Source organism: Pelophylax lessonae, assembly GCF_965119305.1.
Source record: "Pelophylax lessonae genome assembly, chromosome: 1".
Lineage (NCBI taxonomy): Eukaryota > Metazoa > Chordata > Amphibia > Anura > Ranidae > Pelophylax > Pelophylax lessonae.
The window spans coordinates 163,736,689-163,752,938 of NC_138768.1; the positions used below are offsets into that span (position 1 = coordinate 163,736,689).

General features: G+C 39.1%; 1 protein-coding gene across 1 annotated transcript in view; it reads right to left on the reverse strand.

Annotated features, from left to right (window-relative positions):
* The window catches only part of PCSK1 (proprotein convertase subtilisin/kexin type 1), an 89,887-nt gene extending 78,655 nt beyond the window's left edge, over nucleotides 1–11,232 (reverse strand). The window contains exon 1 of the mRNA XM_082257717.1: nucleotides 10,703–11,232. Within this exon, the coding sequence (XP_082113843.1) occupies nucleotides 10,703–10,882 (180 nt within the window). The 5' untranslated portion in view covers nucleotides 10,883–11,232. The remainder of the gene's footprint in view (nucleotides 1–10,702) is intronic.
* Between the last annotated feature and the right edge of the window lie 5,018 nt (nucleotides 11,233–16,250).

Below are 16,250 nucleotides of genomic sequence, written 5' to 3' on the forward strand. Positions count from 1 at the left end.
CTTACTCAAATATGAAGAGCACATAACCGCAAACTAAGTTTTATTTAAAATGTTTTGCAGGGCAGCCAAAAGAGAACCCTAGCTCTAAGCTTAACTTTGAAAATATGAATTAAAGCAGAATAAAACAAAAACTAAACATTTTACATATTGCAGCATACCAATTATTAGATGTGGTGACTGCTTTAGTTTTATTTTTTAGTCTTTTTCCCTCTGTTTTCACCTGGTAATCTGGCCAGTAACACATTTCCTGGATGAAGAAGCAACAGAGACACCTTTGGAAAGCAGCATTGACAGTTGAGGGGAGCGTTTAATGGACTAGCATATTTAGATAAACTAACAAATTGTAGCCAAACTCCAACTAACACTTCTAAGCAGTTATATCAATGTTTTTTTTTTCCATTTGGGATAGGTTTTACATAAATAAATAAAATCTGATAATTGCAAGCACCCCTGTCAGTGTAATATAGTTTGTTCTCAACTCTCTCAATTGCAGGACAGCTTGTTCTGTTTTAAAACAACAGATTTCCTGGACAGATCACCAAGTAAATAATAAAAAAAAGCCTTAAAAAGAATGTGCATGTAGCAATCACATCTAAGTAGGAATTGGTCAGCTGTATTATAATAAATGTTTGCTTTTGTGTTTATTACCACTTTAAGAAAGCAAATTGCATGATTCACTAACCACTGCCCACCACTATCTTTCTACTGTGTTACTAGGCATCCATACATTCAGTAATATGCAATAATGAGATCCAGCACAACTAAAACAGAAAACAGTCCTGTTAATTAAGCAGCTGTAACCTCACTTATTTCAGTCATGTATAATAACCTTTCAGTCTGCATAGCTCATATCCAATATAGTACATTGCTATTAGTCACTCTGTTGCGTTTAGAAAGTATTTTCTTCCTGACATGGTATTTTGGACAGAATGCAAAAAAATTTCATGATCTACATTTTTAGTAAATACAAATTATAAAAGGTTAAATATATGTTTCAAAATACTCCATATATTTTATACTATTCATATAAATTGTTAACGTTTGTTTGTTAACCACTTTACGTCTGCCTGCAGTAATATTACTGCGGCAGAGTGGCTCGTTATCGTCTGACGATGTAGTACTACGTCGTCAGACACTCCCCTTTCTCGGCGGCGCGCGCACGTCGCCGGAGGCTCGCTCCCGCTGTATTCAGTCACAGCGGGAGTCGGGCCAGGGGAGGAGCAGCGGCGATCGCCGCCGCTCTTCCCCGATCGTCGGGGATCTAGTGTGGAGATCCGCCTGCTTGTGTAAACACAAGCGGGCGGATCTCCTAAGTGACAGGCAGGGTCAGATTGCAGGATTCAGCATAGCTGAACCCTGGATCTGTCCTTGTGTCACTCAGTCACCTCCCCCCACACACGTCAGTAAGCACCAGGCATACATTAACCCCTCCCTCTCCAATAAAATGAACCCCTTCCCTGCCAGTGTCATTTTTACAGTAACAGTGCATATATATAGCACTGATTACTGCAGTAATGTCACTGGTAACCCCAAAAGTGTCAAAAATGTCAGTCAAGGGTCCGATCTGTCCGCCGCAATGTCGCAGTCCCGCAAAAAAATCGCAGATCGCCGCCATTACGCGTTAAAAAAAAAACACCAAAAATGACATAAATCTTTCCCTTAGTTAGTAAACGCAATAACATTTGCGCAAACCAATCAAAATACGTGATTATTGTGATTATTGTGATTTTTTTTACCAAACATGGGTAGCAGAAAACAAATTGGCCAAAAATTAAAAAAAAAATTGGTTTTTACATCTTTTTTGGGGGGAATTTCATATAAAAAAATGTTAAAAATATTGTTATTTTTTCAAAATAAACGCTTTTTTGTTTATAGCGCAAAAAGTAAAAATCGCACAGGTGATCAAATACCACCAAAAGAAAGCTCTGTTTGTGGGAAAAAAGGGACGTAAATTTCGTTTGGGAAAATTTTGCACGACCGCGCAATTGTCAGTTAAGGTCGCACAGCGCCGAATCGCAAAAAGTGGCCCAGACGTAAGACAGCAAAATGCTCCGGTGGTAAAGTGGTTAAAAATGCTACATATATAAGTATTCCAAAAAATCTGCATTTTTTTTTTATATATTACATTTCTCAGAAAAATTGGCGTGTTTGTGTGAGAAATAGTCAGTCTACAAATTGCACTCTAGGATAAAAAATGCCATGTCTTCTGATATTCTGGTAAGTATATACACTTGCAAATGCACTTGCACTCAGATTAGATGCAAGAACCCCAGCTCATCCCAATACGCTGCAGGAGGAAGCCCCATTAAAAGCATTAGGAGGCTGCCAGCTCCTGTAGCCACTTGCATGTAATTCCTCATGCAACGATCACCTGCCTGTGTCCATTGCCATTCACTCGCAGGTGATTGCTGCCTGAGCAATTACATGCGAGTGGCCACGATTAGCTACCGGTGCTGGCAGCCTCCTTATGCTTTCAATGGGGCTGCTTCCCGCAGTTAATTGCTGGAACCCCCGCTGGGGTTCTTGCATCTAATCAGAGTACAGGTGCATTCACAGGCATGAATAGACCCAAAAGAAAATCTGTTGTGACAGTCATATGTCAGATGCCTTTGATGACTTGAAAATGCTAGTGGCCTACCTGCCTGCCTAATGGTGCTTTGGATTTAATACTATTGACTTGCCTGGAAGAAGCATAGGTTAACTGGTTCGGCTGACAATTTTTTTATTTTTTGCATACATGTAAAAATATTAACCTTTGGCTATAAACCGCCAGAACATTATATATTTTCTGAAAGCAGAGGCCCTGTAGAATATAAGTTTGATAGTTTCAAATTTTTGTGTCACATACAACTGTTTATTAAACGCAAATTTTCAGGATAAAATATAATAAAATTAAATTTAGTGCAAAAACACACGATATAATACCCACTTTTGGTTAAAATATAAAAGATAAAGGTTGCATTGAATAAATAGATACCAAACATTCCTTGTCTTAAAATTACTTGCGCCCACGATATTGTGGCCAAAATTCACCATAGGTGACTTTAAAAGCCTTTACACCTCATCAGTTTACAGTTAAGTAGGCATGCTAGAATAATTGTTTTCACTCTGACGTTCGCGGCGATATGTCACATCTGTGATGCGACTGCGGTTTACATACACGTGCACACCCTGGGCAGGTAAACAGGGCAACAGGGGTTTCAGCAATTTTTTATTTTATTTTATTATATTTTACTATAATTTTAATAAACCCCTATGTGATAGCATTGGGCAGGTGACAGTTACTCTGTATAGAGACATTAGGGGTCTAATAAACCCCAATGTCTCCCAGTCCTTCACACCATCTAACTAGGGCTGCCACCTCATCCCTTTAAACCTAAACAAATGAATTACAAAGGTTCTGAGGCTAATTAATGCAGATAAGGCACTAAGTGAGTTTAATTACCGCCTTAATCAGCCACAGAGCCTGTGTAATTAATATGTGTTTGGTCTTGAAGGGATGAGGTGGCAACCCTTCATCTAACCAAGCATGGATCGGCTTGGCTAGATGTGTCCCCCTGGCTGTTCTGGCCAGAAACTGGTGCATCTGAAACTGGAAGTGACATCACTTCCAGTTTTATTGTTTGCATGTGAGATCGAGGCATTGATTTGCCTCAGTTTCACTGCAATCTCTCTTCCCCTAGCGGGTGGTTGTGTTCCTAGGCTCCGGTAATAGCGGGAGAACCAGGGAACCATGGGTTGAGGAGGGGGGCAACGTGCTGCCAGTTTGTGAAAGTGATCAGCAGCTATGGAGCTACAAAACCCTATTGCAGCCATCAGCTTGTTAAAAGTTCACTTTTTGGACATACGTAGTACATCCAAAGAGCTGAACTGGTTGAAGGAATTTTGACTTTTCTTCAAAAACCCACCTACCTTTATGCAGTGCGTTAATGCGCGGTATGCTAAGTATACCAAGCATTGCATTGGGGTAGCCCATAGAAATCAATGGGCTGTCAATATTCCAAAACAGTACAAACTGTATTTTAGATTTGTATAGAACGGGAATGGTCTACAACATTTTTATTGTTGTCTTTGTTCTTTCCGGAAAGATTTCCTCTCATAATTTGTTCTGGTAATCACTGTCATCAGCATAGAAATTTAGGCCAGATGTTATGGTTATCACCAGTACTGAAGTGGAGGGAAACCTTTCAATAAGGACACTAGTAACATCTGAGAAAGGAGGGATTTTCCTTATTTACCTGCCATGTCTCTGTATCCTAGTGAGGAAGTGAGGAGAAATCTCCCCAATGGAGACACAGGCAATGAAAGTCAAACAGAGATTTGAACTTTTTTATACTCAATACAACATGCTTTGCTATACAGCCTTTATGTACACTATATGCCTCGGTAGAGGACACTTTAGACGAGAGAAATATCTGCTTTGCCATTAATGACCTTTCCAATTATAGGCTATCATTTTGAGTAACTGACCTGAATAAAAAGACAAGGAAATCTGTATTTTTGTTTTTTCTTTTTACTTTTATTGACAATGGTCATGTTCCAAGTTTAGACCAGTTGCATTGAGCCCTGGGACTCCCAGTTAAATAGTGTTTTCAGCAATGGCAGCCCACATATTTCTCTAGTGATTAGTATACTTTAAGGCAAACCTGTGCTTTGTGTCTGTGCAGTGTCAAGTATTTTCACTCACGGTACCTATATGGAGCGCAGAGGAGTGATGAAAGTAAGTATGGCAATAAAGCAAATCTGCTGCTTCATCTTGCATGATCAAAGCACAGATTTGCTTTGAGGGCATCAAAAACATAAAGGTTGCTAGGACGGATCCTCTGATTGACCTTTGCCACACACAGAGGGTTAAGCATTGGTTTTTATCAGGAATTCACCCTTGGTCTGTCATATTCCCCCACTTTCTTTTATTCCAACACACTAAATTTCCTTGTGCTTTTTTTAAGCTTTTCAAAGTGGGCATATTTTAACATAAAACTATGTTGTCTGACCTGCTGGGATGGATAAAGGAAGAATAACAGATGGGATAGAAATTGTCACCTCTTCTGGGGAAAGTGTTGATCCAGTCACCTTATAGAATTGATCATATACAGTGTGTAAGGGCCTAGGCATTTGGTCACTTGATGTCTACTGACGGGAGCTCTGATCTTCCACTTCAACAGAGATCACATGACTATGTGCCTGTGGTCTTAGAAATTCAGTAAGGTTTTATACTATGTACAGTATGAGTATCTGTTTAAGTGACCCTTTTCAAATCTTTTAAAGTCTGGTTACAGTGCTCAAGATGGTTCTTGATGTCAGAAAATGCTACCAATAAAGTGGAACTTCAGTCTCTCAATCAACATGAACTATTGCTAATCCTTATGCTGCTAGCATTGGTAAATGGATAGGAAAGTATATCCTATTTACTTGTTTACATTTTTTTTTGCATTTCTCCAGTTACTTCCTGGTTTCAATGCCTAGGCAAATTATGTCATACATCCCAGGAGTCTTCAAGAGGGGAGGGAGAGTTCCAAGCTCAGCCCATGCCTGAATCGGATTCCAGGAAGTAAATGCTCCATGAATCATCTGCCCTTACTCAAGATGACCATGGCCAGAAATGCCAGGGGGCGTTTTTTCTAAAATAATTTCTCAGCAAAATAAAGCATGGAGACGTGGACGGATGGGGAGTTTGCTTTAAATACTTTTAAAAATTAATGAAATAGTGTTTTTGATTTGTGGTGCCCAGATGCAGTGCAGTAGAAAGCTTTTTCATTCTATTTTCGGATAGAGTGGAGAAGTATGAATACCCCTTTCAGTTATATACTGTTATCTAGGACAGTGTTTCTCAACTCCGGTCCTTAGGGCACACTAACAGGCCAGGTTTGCAAGAAAACTGAAATACATCACAGGTGATATAATTTGCTGCTCAGTGATTGCAGTATTCTAGTCTGCATCTCCCCAAGGTAATACTTAAAACCTGGCCTGTTAGTGTGCCCTGAGGACCGGAGTTGAAAAACACTGATCTAGGACTTTGTTAGGGAGATTTACCCTTTTTTCCTGTCCCCTCTGAAATTTTTCCAGACAGGAAGTCAGGGGATCTCTACAAAAGCATAACAGACAGAAAAAAAAATCATTTTTTTTTGTAGAGTAGGGGAAGGCTAGAACTCCTGTCAGATTTGTATGTCTATCTGTGTCCCTGTTGCAGATTTTATCCATATTCCTGTTCGGTGATACTGTTGTCAGCAGGACAAAAAGTGAGAATAAATCTCTCCCCAGAGCCCAAATATCAGTAAAAACCTGTCAGGAGTTCTAATCTGTCTACCACTAGAATAAAAGGTTGTGGCTTAAGATACAATTTGATTTGAAAGCTGTCAAACCTAGCAAAAAAAATATATATATATATATACATAATCGAATTAGTGAATTGCTGTATGGTTCTTCTCCCTACACAATAGCGGAACTTTTGAACATTTTCAGAAAACGTTTAGTACCTTTTTTGTGTTGCAGCTCAACACTTCCTGGTTCATAATCTAGACCAGCCTTTTTTAACCAGGGTGCCTTGGCAAAATACCTAAACATTGATCAAAAATTGTATACAAACCAGCAGGTGGATCAAGCCTAACTTTTAATCACACAAAGCCACGGCTTTATATTATGCACCATTATGACTTTCTAGAAACTGGCATCCTAACAACCAATGATGTCATCAGTTGATAAGGAGGAAGTCTGTTGCCTCCACAGCATCCTTGTTTGATCCTCCTGTGCCCCTCTTCCTCAGCACTGGGGTCACATTAGCTGACTGATGGAGAGAAATTGAGGGAGAAGAGAAACATTGGAATACTATTCAGTACCAGATTGCAAAAGTGTATTTGCTTTGGAAGAATAAATCACCTCTAATGTTGGGTGTCCTACATGTGGATGTTGCTGCATTATGTAAAACTATTTGAATAGTTTTTTACATTTTAGAATGGGGTGCCTTGAGACTGTCCATGATTTTAAAGGGTGCCCCTTGACTGAAAAAAGGTTGGGAAACACTGGTCTAGGCTAGTATGACATAGGTAGGGAACCCCCCCACCTCCAAGAGGAAGTGTTTCACTGAGGGACGCTGATCTCTTGCCAGCTATTTCACTATTCAGAACAGGCAGAGACCCACAGCATGTTTGATCGTGCATGGAGGATCCTTTGCATGTACTTACACTCTAGAAGGTTCCAGATACCCAAAACTAGCAGCATGTGTGCACATGTACAGGGGTTTCATGTGCACATGCAGATATGCACCAGATCTCAGCTAGGTCCTAAATACCGTCAAAATATTTCAAGATGGTGATGTGGAAGAAGGACAGTGGGAGAAATTCCTCTTTAGGCTAGCCATACACAGCTCAAATTTTGGCCGATTCAGCCTGTTGGAACCACCCCACTCGGCAAAAGTGGACTTCAAAATTTAAGAAGCCAAGTGGAATTAGTCAGCCAAACAGTAACTGCTATCTATCAGCCATTGCTAGAGTATTTAGGCAGCTGGGGGTGCTGCAGTTGTTGGAATCCATTATCCAGTAGCACAGATTCCTCCATCCACACAGGTTCAAACAAAAAAAAAATCCAAGCATGTAAGTCTAGCCTTACAATAACTGATGTGTACCTTTTTATTCTGTTGTGGTAAGGTTTATTAATGCTTTCCCCACAGTAATATATTGCATGCATTTATTATACATTTTCACAAATGCACAATGTGGGTAAGGACCCTGTTGCCTGTAATCATATTTCAGCTATCATTTTGTGCAGTGCAGGAGATTAACCACTTTACCACCGGAGGATTTTCCTGCTAAAAGACCAGGGGTTATTTTGCGATTTTTTACAGCGTGACTTTAACGGACAATCGCGCGGTCGTGCGACGCTGTACCTAAACGAATTTCACGTCCTTTTTTTCCCACAAACAGAGCTTTCTTTTGGTGGTATTTGATCACCTGTGCGATTTTTTGATCACGCGCTATAAACAAAAAAAGAGCGTAATTTTTGCAAAAACAACAATATTTTTCACTTTTTTTTATATGAAATTCCCCCAAAAAAAAATGTAAAAATCAAAATTTTTTAAAATTTTCGGCCAATTTGTTTTATGCTACCTATGTTTGGTAAAAAAAATCGCAAAAAGCGTATTTTGATTGGTTTGCGCAAAAGTTATCGCGTTTACTAACAAAGGGAAAGATTTTTGTCATTTTTGGTGTTTTTTTTTTTAACGAGTAATGGCGGCGATCTGCGATTTTTTTTGCGGTACTGCGACATTGCGGCGGACAGATCGGACCCTTGACTGACATTTTTGACACTTTTGGGGGTACCAGTGACATTACTGCAGTAATCAGTGCTATATATATGCACTGTTACTGCAAAAATGACACTGGCAGGGAAGGGGTTAACAGTATTGGACAGGGAGGGGTTAAGTGTGTCCTAGGGGCGTGATTCTAACTGTGCAGGGACAGGTCTACTAGTGTAAAAACAAAGATCAACAGTTCTACATAGTAGAACTGTTTGATCTTCACTTTTACACAGGGAGAACTGACAGGTGGCTTGTTTACACAAGCCGCTCTGTCTTTCTCCCGCTGTAGCGGCGATCGTAGTGTGACCGGCGGACATCGGGTCCGCCAGTCACACTCCCGCACTCCTCCGTGAACGAGCCGAGGCGGGCGCGCGCCTCGGCGGGCGCGCGCCCGCCCGCTATTGGCTCTGGAAGGAGTGACAGGCGAGCGACGTAGACCTACGTCACTCTGCCTGGCCGGGGCCGACTGCCGCAGTAAATATACTGTGCGCAGTCGGCAAGCGGTTAAAGTAAAAACTTTATTCCTTGCTATTTTCAACATTCCATTTCCTTCATTGATCCAGCATACTAAATATTGCATGTATATATGCATTCAGTCATATCTGAGTCTAGGCAATTATATGGACCAGTTTTCTGGGCATCCAGAGAACCTATCAGGTAGGTTCCTCAACCTTCCTCATTTGCTTGAGCTTGGGACTGGCGTGCAGGATGTAATAACACGTGTGCACAGCCAATTTGTGCACCCATACTAGGGCCATTTTAGACAGAAGCCAATTAACCTACCAGCAGGTCTTTGTATTGCAGATGGAAATGCATGCAAACACAGGGAAAACATGCAAACTCCATGCAGATAGTGTCCTGACTGATATTAGAACCATAAATCCCCAGTTCTACCAAAAATAAATGCTAACCACTAACCCTCTGTGCCATATAATTTTGTTTTGCAAAGTCTTCCACCTTGTTTTTTAACATGTTTATATCATATCATTTTTTTAAAGGATACATTTAAATGTTTTTTACAAATCACTAAAGCACTGCCTGTATGGCATGCCAAGGCCTGTAAGCTATTGCTGTCACAGATGTGCTACACAGTTCAGTGGCTGAGACAAGCTAAATCATGGATAAAAAACCACAGCCATATTGAATATGTAAAATAATATGCTCCAGATACAGGGCTCTGAAGATTAGTCCTAATGACAATGACATGTGTCTAGCTGAGAGGGCTGCCATGAGCTGAGCTCACACACTGCCTTTCCAACAAGACGCACAATTACAATAAGCATAAGGGGGTGTGATACCACCTGTCTGATTTATCAGAACCTCTAAATAGAAACTGATTTACTATATTTCTGCAGGATGACTCACATTAGCCAAACAGCACCAGTGTTTAAATCAATGTACTCGAGTCCCTCGAATATTCATGATCATCACGATGAAGATGAAGCCATTACTATGTCAATGGAAGAATTACTTGGAAGAATTACTCATCCACCTATACAAAATCAATAACAATGGCATAAAAATAAAATGAGACTTGGTACGTGGGGGCTTCAATGTAAACAGGGATGTACAAGTAAAGAATAGGTGTTCTGCATAGGGTTGTTTCATGATATATAAAGCAAAGAAACACGCAGGGCTTGCCCATAGTAACCGATAAACTTTATTGTTCCACTTATGTCACTGTTAAAGCCAAAATACAGATTGGTATTATGTACAACACTCACCTTCTTCATTTTTTAAAGATCAGCCACAGTGTATTAGTAAAAATAAATAGGATCTACGTCACTTATAAAATTAGTTTACAGCATATTGACATCTTGTCAATTGTCAATGTAATATATTCCTACTGTGTATGTTATGTTGTAGAAGGGCATTTACTATACCGGACCAAGCAGAATCTGGAGTAATTGTGCATGGCAACCAATAAGTTTCTCTCTTTCATTTCCAAAGCTTAACTGAACAAGCTGGAGATAAAAGCTGATTGGCTGTTGTGTACAACTGCTCCAGATTCTGTCTACTCCAGTTTTGATAAATTTTTCCACTTGCCCTATTTATTCATTTGACCAAATATGTGCAATATAGGTGTGTGTCTTTGTCAGCATTAATGTTGTATGTTTATGCTCATTTCATTACTAATAAAAACTCTTTTGGATTAAATAAAATGAAAAGGATCTAGATAATGAACACACATCTTCCAAATAGCTGCAACACACAACGCTGATTTGTTTAAGCTCAACTCACAGAGTGTATTTGTGTGAAAAAAAAGGTCAGTGAAATTATATTTAAAGTTATGATGTCATAAGCATAATAACTGAATTGAATAATTATATTACATTGAAATAGTCCTCCTTAATACATGTTCACAGTTAGATTTTCAAGTTCATAATGTAAAGTCTTTTTATGGCTTACCTGCCCAGCGTAGTCATAGCCCAGTTCATCGGCTAATGCCAATGCTTCCTCTGGACCTCCAGGGATCTCTGCAGCCCATTCATTCACATATCGCCTTTCTACAGCAGCCACTAATCCTAGGCAGCACGAGAAGACAGACACTAAAGCAATGTACTTGTAGGGCCAGCATCCTCCTTCCATTTCAATATGTATCTGTACAATGTCCACACTGTTAAAACAGTACCTTATGGCTGAAAAAAAATATATATTACAAAACAAAAAAAAAAAAGAAAGAACAGGAGATCAGCTTTTGCCTTGTTGCTATGTGAACAGATAGATGTCAGGAGCAGGCTTTTCATCTGTGGCTGGAAAAAAAAGAAAGAACCTTTCCTCCACAGTCAATGGAAATTAGTATTTACACGTCAAAACTACGTCAAGCACTCTTGCAACGTCTTAAATCTATACGGCATTCCCAAGGGAGGAGAGATGCTAAAATAGGATGCTGGGATTCACGCAGCTCCATTGCCCACTGAGAGAGATCAGTTCGTGTAATTGGACAGGAGACGCCCACTCTGACGGAAAGAAAAAGCAATATCATGCTCAAACAAGCTACACATCAGCTGCTTGCACGGCAGAGTGTCAATAGAATGGTACATTGCTACAGTAAACAGCATGTCGCTTTCCTACAAGTGGCTGCACACCCTCTTATCAATGGGTAATATAATAATTCTGCATCTCTAAAAGCCCAATCTGCTATGGTGTGCTGTAAAATTTCTTATTGTAGCAAAACATGTACACAGCAATTTAAAGTGTATTTTTTACCATCGCAGTCATATTAGAAAACAATCGTACTATATGTTTTGCGTTCCTGTTCACATCACATACCTAAAAATAATAATTAAAAAAAGTTTTATCTTTCTAGTTTTTTCTTTATAGCAGAATTATACATAGGACTCTATAGGTAGCTTGTTTTGTTCAGGATAGCATGTAATGCGCAATTAGGGACAGATTTTATGGACAGGTTTGTTTCAAAGTGCGTTAGAATGCAATATACCACCCAAGCCTTAAAATCGTTAACTGTTTTTTAGAATAGGTAGTGTGTACATCTATAGACGCAGGAAATGGATGTAAAGTTGGGACTTTGAAGGTATTGAAACCTCCTCACAGTATGATTACCAATACACAAACTTCGAGTTAAAAAGATTCTTTATTACAAAATTGATTAAAAAATAATGTTGGGGTTATACGCCCTTAAAACCATATAAAGCTTCCACAACCCATATTCCAACCAATTCACCCTTAGGTGGTCCTTCCTTACACGTATATAGTGAGATCTATATTGACAATTCACAAATATTCGTGGTAACACATCAAGATATCACAATAAGTTATAAATAACTTCCCTATTGTAATATCTTTTTTTTTTTTTGCAATAATGTTTATAATGTTTATTGAATTTAAAGACAGGACAAGAACAAATACAAACCAATGTAACATACAGTAGTATAAAAGTTCAAACAGGGATATAACAGTACAAACACAATATTTAGGTATCATGTGGTTAGACATTGCCAAAAGAGATGGAGCACATGCAGGAGTAACAAAGTACCGACCAATACCTATTGTGATATGTTGATGTGTTACCACGAATATTTGTGAAATGCCAAAATAGATCTCACTATATACGTATAGGGAAGGACCTCTACCTTTAAGCGTGAATTAGTTGGAATATGGATTGTGGAAGCTTTATATGGTTTTTAGGGGTTTATACCTTCAATATTATTTTTTATTCAATTTTGTAACAAAGAATCCTTTTAACTCAATGTTTGTGTATTGGTAATCATTCTGTGAGGAGGTTGCAACACCCTTAGGTCATCTCATGTACACTGCTGCTGATAAACGGACGTTTAGCAGCAGTTGCGTGTTTTTTTTTTTTTAGCAGCCCCTGAACTCTCCTCTATGTTATCTTATCTTTCCATGTACACTGAGTGGTTTATAGTAGTTTAGAGGCAGTTGAGTTTAGTGGCATTTATTTGAAAGCAAAAAATTGCGTTCAGGACGGAAATTTATTGGCATTTGAAAAGCCAAATGCTTGTAACAGCATGCAAAAGCGTCTAAACACGTTTATAAGCATTTTGTTTATAGGCGTTTTCAATGTGGATACATTTCTAAACATTTTACAATGTAAAAACGCTTCTAAACGCAAACGCCGCTAAACGGGGCAAAAACGTATGTTTTTAACCGTCGGTTACTAGCTGTCAAGTTCCAGCGTTCAGAAGAGGTTTTCAAACGTCCCGTGTACATAAAGTCTAAAAGTCCCATACATTTTCTGTGTCTATAAATATTTAGGATGTGGTGTTGATTTTTCAACTGAGCTCATGTTCTCTTTTTCCTAGTGTGTACATTTAGTTTACAACTAATAATGAAGATCTGCCAGCACAGTACAGACAGGGTTAATTAAGGCATATATAAAGTCCTACCTCCCTCCTTAACATTATGTAGATGGAGAAAGCTAGGTAGAATTCTACATTAAATGTAAGCAGCAATTTTTAAAATGTTTTTGTAACTTTATGCTGAACGGGAACATGTAAGAGATATAAAGGTGTTACCCCAATTTAGCTGCCAAAGTACAAATAGCCTTTAAGTGTAAATCACACACATGTCTCTTTGCCTCTGGCTGTTATACGTGTAATAATATGGTTTTATTGCAATGGATAGCTTTTCAAAAATAATTCATACACCTTTCAAACATTTTTTTGTAGATATAGATGTACAAGAAAACAACTTGATATAAAAAAAGCATAACATATACATAATTACTAAAAAAAAGTCTTGTTTTTGTTTAGTAGGTAATTAAATTCAGCCATAATGACTACATTAACATGCTTTGCTTCCTGAATTGCAGTAAGGTTGACTTATTAGGAAGGAATACGGGCAGTTCGCTAAGCAACTTGAATGTTCACTGCGTTCAGGACATTTAAGATAAAGTTGTACTGCATTTATTCAAGCAAACCTGTTTTAGCAAAATTTCTGTATTTTCCCTTGCACATGATTGGGTATTCAAAGTGAACGCAGTTTTCTATACAGTTACTTTACATTTTATTTACTATCACCACTTTGCAAAGTAAACATACTTTCATAAAAACATTCACTTTGTTCAATGAACAGCTTCTACTCCATTGGTTGTGCTTTGCTGCTCATTCTCACTATACTACTGTAGTCTGCTAAGAGTTTAACAGTTTAAAAACAATGCTCTCCCTGTGCGCTGATATCTCATGACTGAAGCAGCTAATCTACAATTTGCACATATATAAAATAATCTGAATGAAGAAGCTTGTAAAATTTTGAAAATAACATACGAGATTACCTATACAAAGACTCTTTTGCTAGACTTTCTAAAAATAAGCAACAGGCAGCCTGTAAAGGAAGATGAATACTATATATTTGTCCAGTGGGCAAATGTTGCAAATTGTGCTAATGTTGAGCTCTTGCAGAGCAACAGCCACCACTGTTATCCATCCAAAATTTTATGGTGGAGCAATACTTCCCCTCTGCATGCTGTCATCACAACTGGTACGTCACTACAAGACATAGAAGTAATGCATCAGCTGGCAGGTGAAACCACATCACATTTTACTTTCCCTTTAATAAACCTATCTATTATCTGATTCTACATTTTCAAACTTAAGCCATTTTATCTCAATAATTATTAAAATGTACACTCACCTTCCCTGACCTATTGATATTTGCCTTGCTAGTACCAACTTCCCCCCTTGCCATTTCTTCCTCCATTGCAGCTGGCTCTAAAATCTTCAGTGTTGGTTGTTGTTGAATGCTAGGAAGTGACTCCCTCTGCAATGTGACAGTGCTCAGACCTATCAATCGACTGACAGAGAAGGTCACATGAAAAAAAAAAAAAAAAAAAACTGCCATTAGAAATCATGGGACCCATATAGCCTATATGGCAGCCACCCCCCCCCCCCCCCCTTCTATTTTAGTCACCTAAGGAAAAACATAGATGAATCTACCGGAACAGATAGCAGGAGATGGAACTTTAACGGAATTGTCAGGAGCTGTGGCTGCTGGAATTCTCTGCCTGCACCCAAAGATGTTTAAAGTCTGGTTGGGCCCAGGGAGCTTTAGGTTTTTAATTTTGTATTAAAGGTATGCAATGAATGGAGGCATTAGCAATACATGGCATCATAGTCATGATGAGGTCAGTTAACTGTGGTACATAATAGACATTAAACTAATAAAGGTTGAAACATATTAATCACAATATATACCAACTGTCCGTTTGTAAGCAGAACATAACTAGCCATTCAAAGTATTGTCATGTAATAGACAGTGCTAAAGGGAACATGTTCTGTATGAGCTTAGTGAGAGGATTAGTACCCCCACCGACATCTATCTCTTGGCCTGCATGGGGACCCACTGATCTTCCAACCCTAGTGTAATGAGAATTGCACACTAGACATTCCTACCAGCTGATTTGTGCATACCGAATGGGTATTTTCAAATATTTTCAGACAGAAAGGGGAACACCAGCGGTGTTGTAGAGAAGGAGAGAGAGAGAAGAGAGAAAGAAAAAAAAGGGGGGGGAAGGGAGGAGAGGGGGAGGGGGACCACAGTGGAGGTTGTCAAGGCTCTCATATGATTATGCTCAGCTATTTATGAGTAGGATAAGTAGACATCCGAAAAGTGAAACAAGTCCAAGTGAAACCAACGAATATTGTGCTCTTCTGTCTTGTCTCTTAGGATCGCTGTGAGGTGTTCCATTTGCTGAATATCATTCACTCTTGCAAACCATGGAGAGATGAGGGGAGTTGATTGTTGTTTCCACATACTGGGAATGCATGCCCTAGCGCCATTCAGAAGGTACTTCAATAAGGAGTTACAAGTATCTCTTGAAGTATAGCAGCTGGGTTGTCAAATAGAGTAATCTGTGAGTTTGTGCACAATTTGCAAGACCTGTTGCCAGAAAGGGCGAATCATGGGACTATCCCAGAAGATTTGGATAAATGTGCCATTTTGAGTACCACAGCGCCAACAAAAGAGGGTTGTGACCAGGAAAAATGGACGCTAGTATTGACGGTATACGATACCAAAGCGTCAAGATTTTAAAAGAGGTCTCTTGATATTTACTGGGAAGATTTGTGTGCAAAGAAGAATATCCAATTCTTTTTATCTTCTGAGAATGTGGTATTTAAATCTCTTTTGCATGTGAGCAGATATGTCGGGTCTTGCTGAGAGGTAGCTGTGAGTAAAATGATATAGGAAACGGAAAGGGAATTTCAAATCGGTCCCTCTCTCATACATAGATCCTCAAATGACGTTAGTTGTCTTCAAAATTAGGAATGTTCAGGAAGGGATCTGAGGAAGTATGATAATTGTAACAATTGCAGAAGAGTTAAATAAACCATATAGAGCTGAAGGTCTGACCCAGCCAGATTGGCTAAGAAAAGGAGAAGCTCTAGTAACATTCCCATCTACCTGAAGTTGAAAGGCTCTGTCAGTGAGTCCCGGGGCAAAGTCTGGGTGGCCGATGATAGGTGTCAGTGGAGAGGGG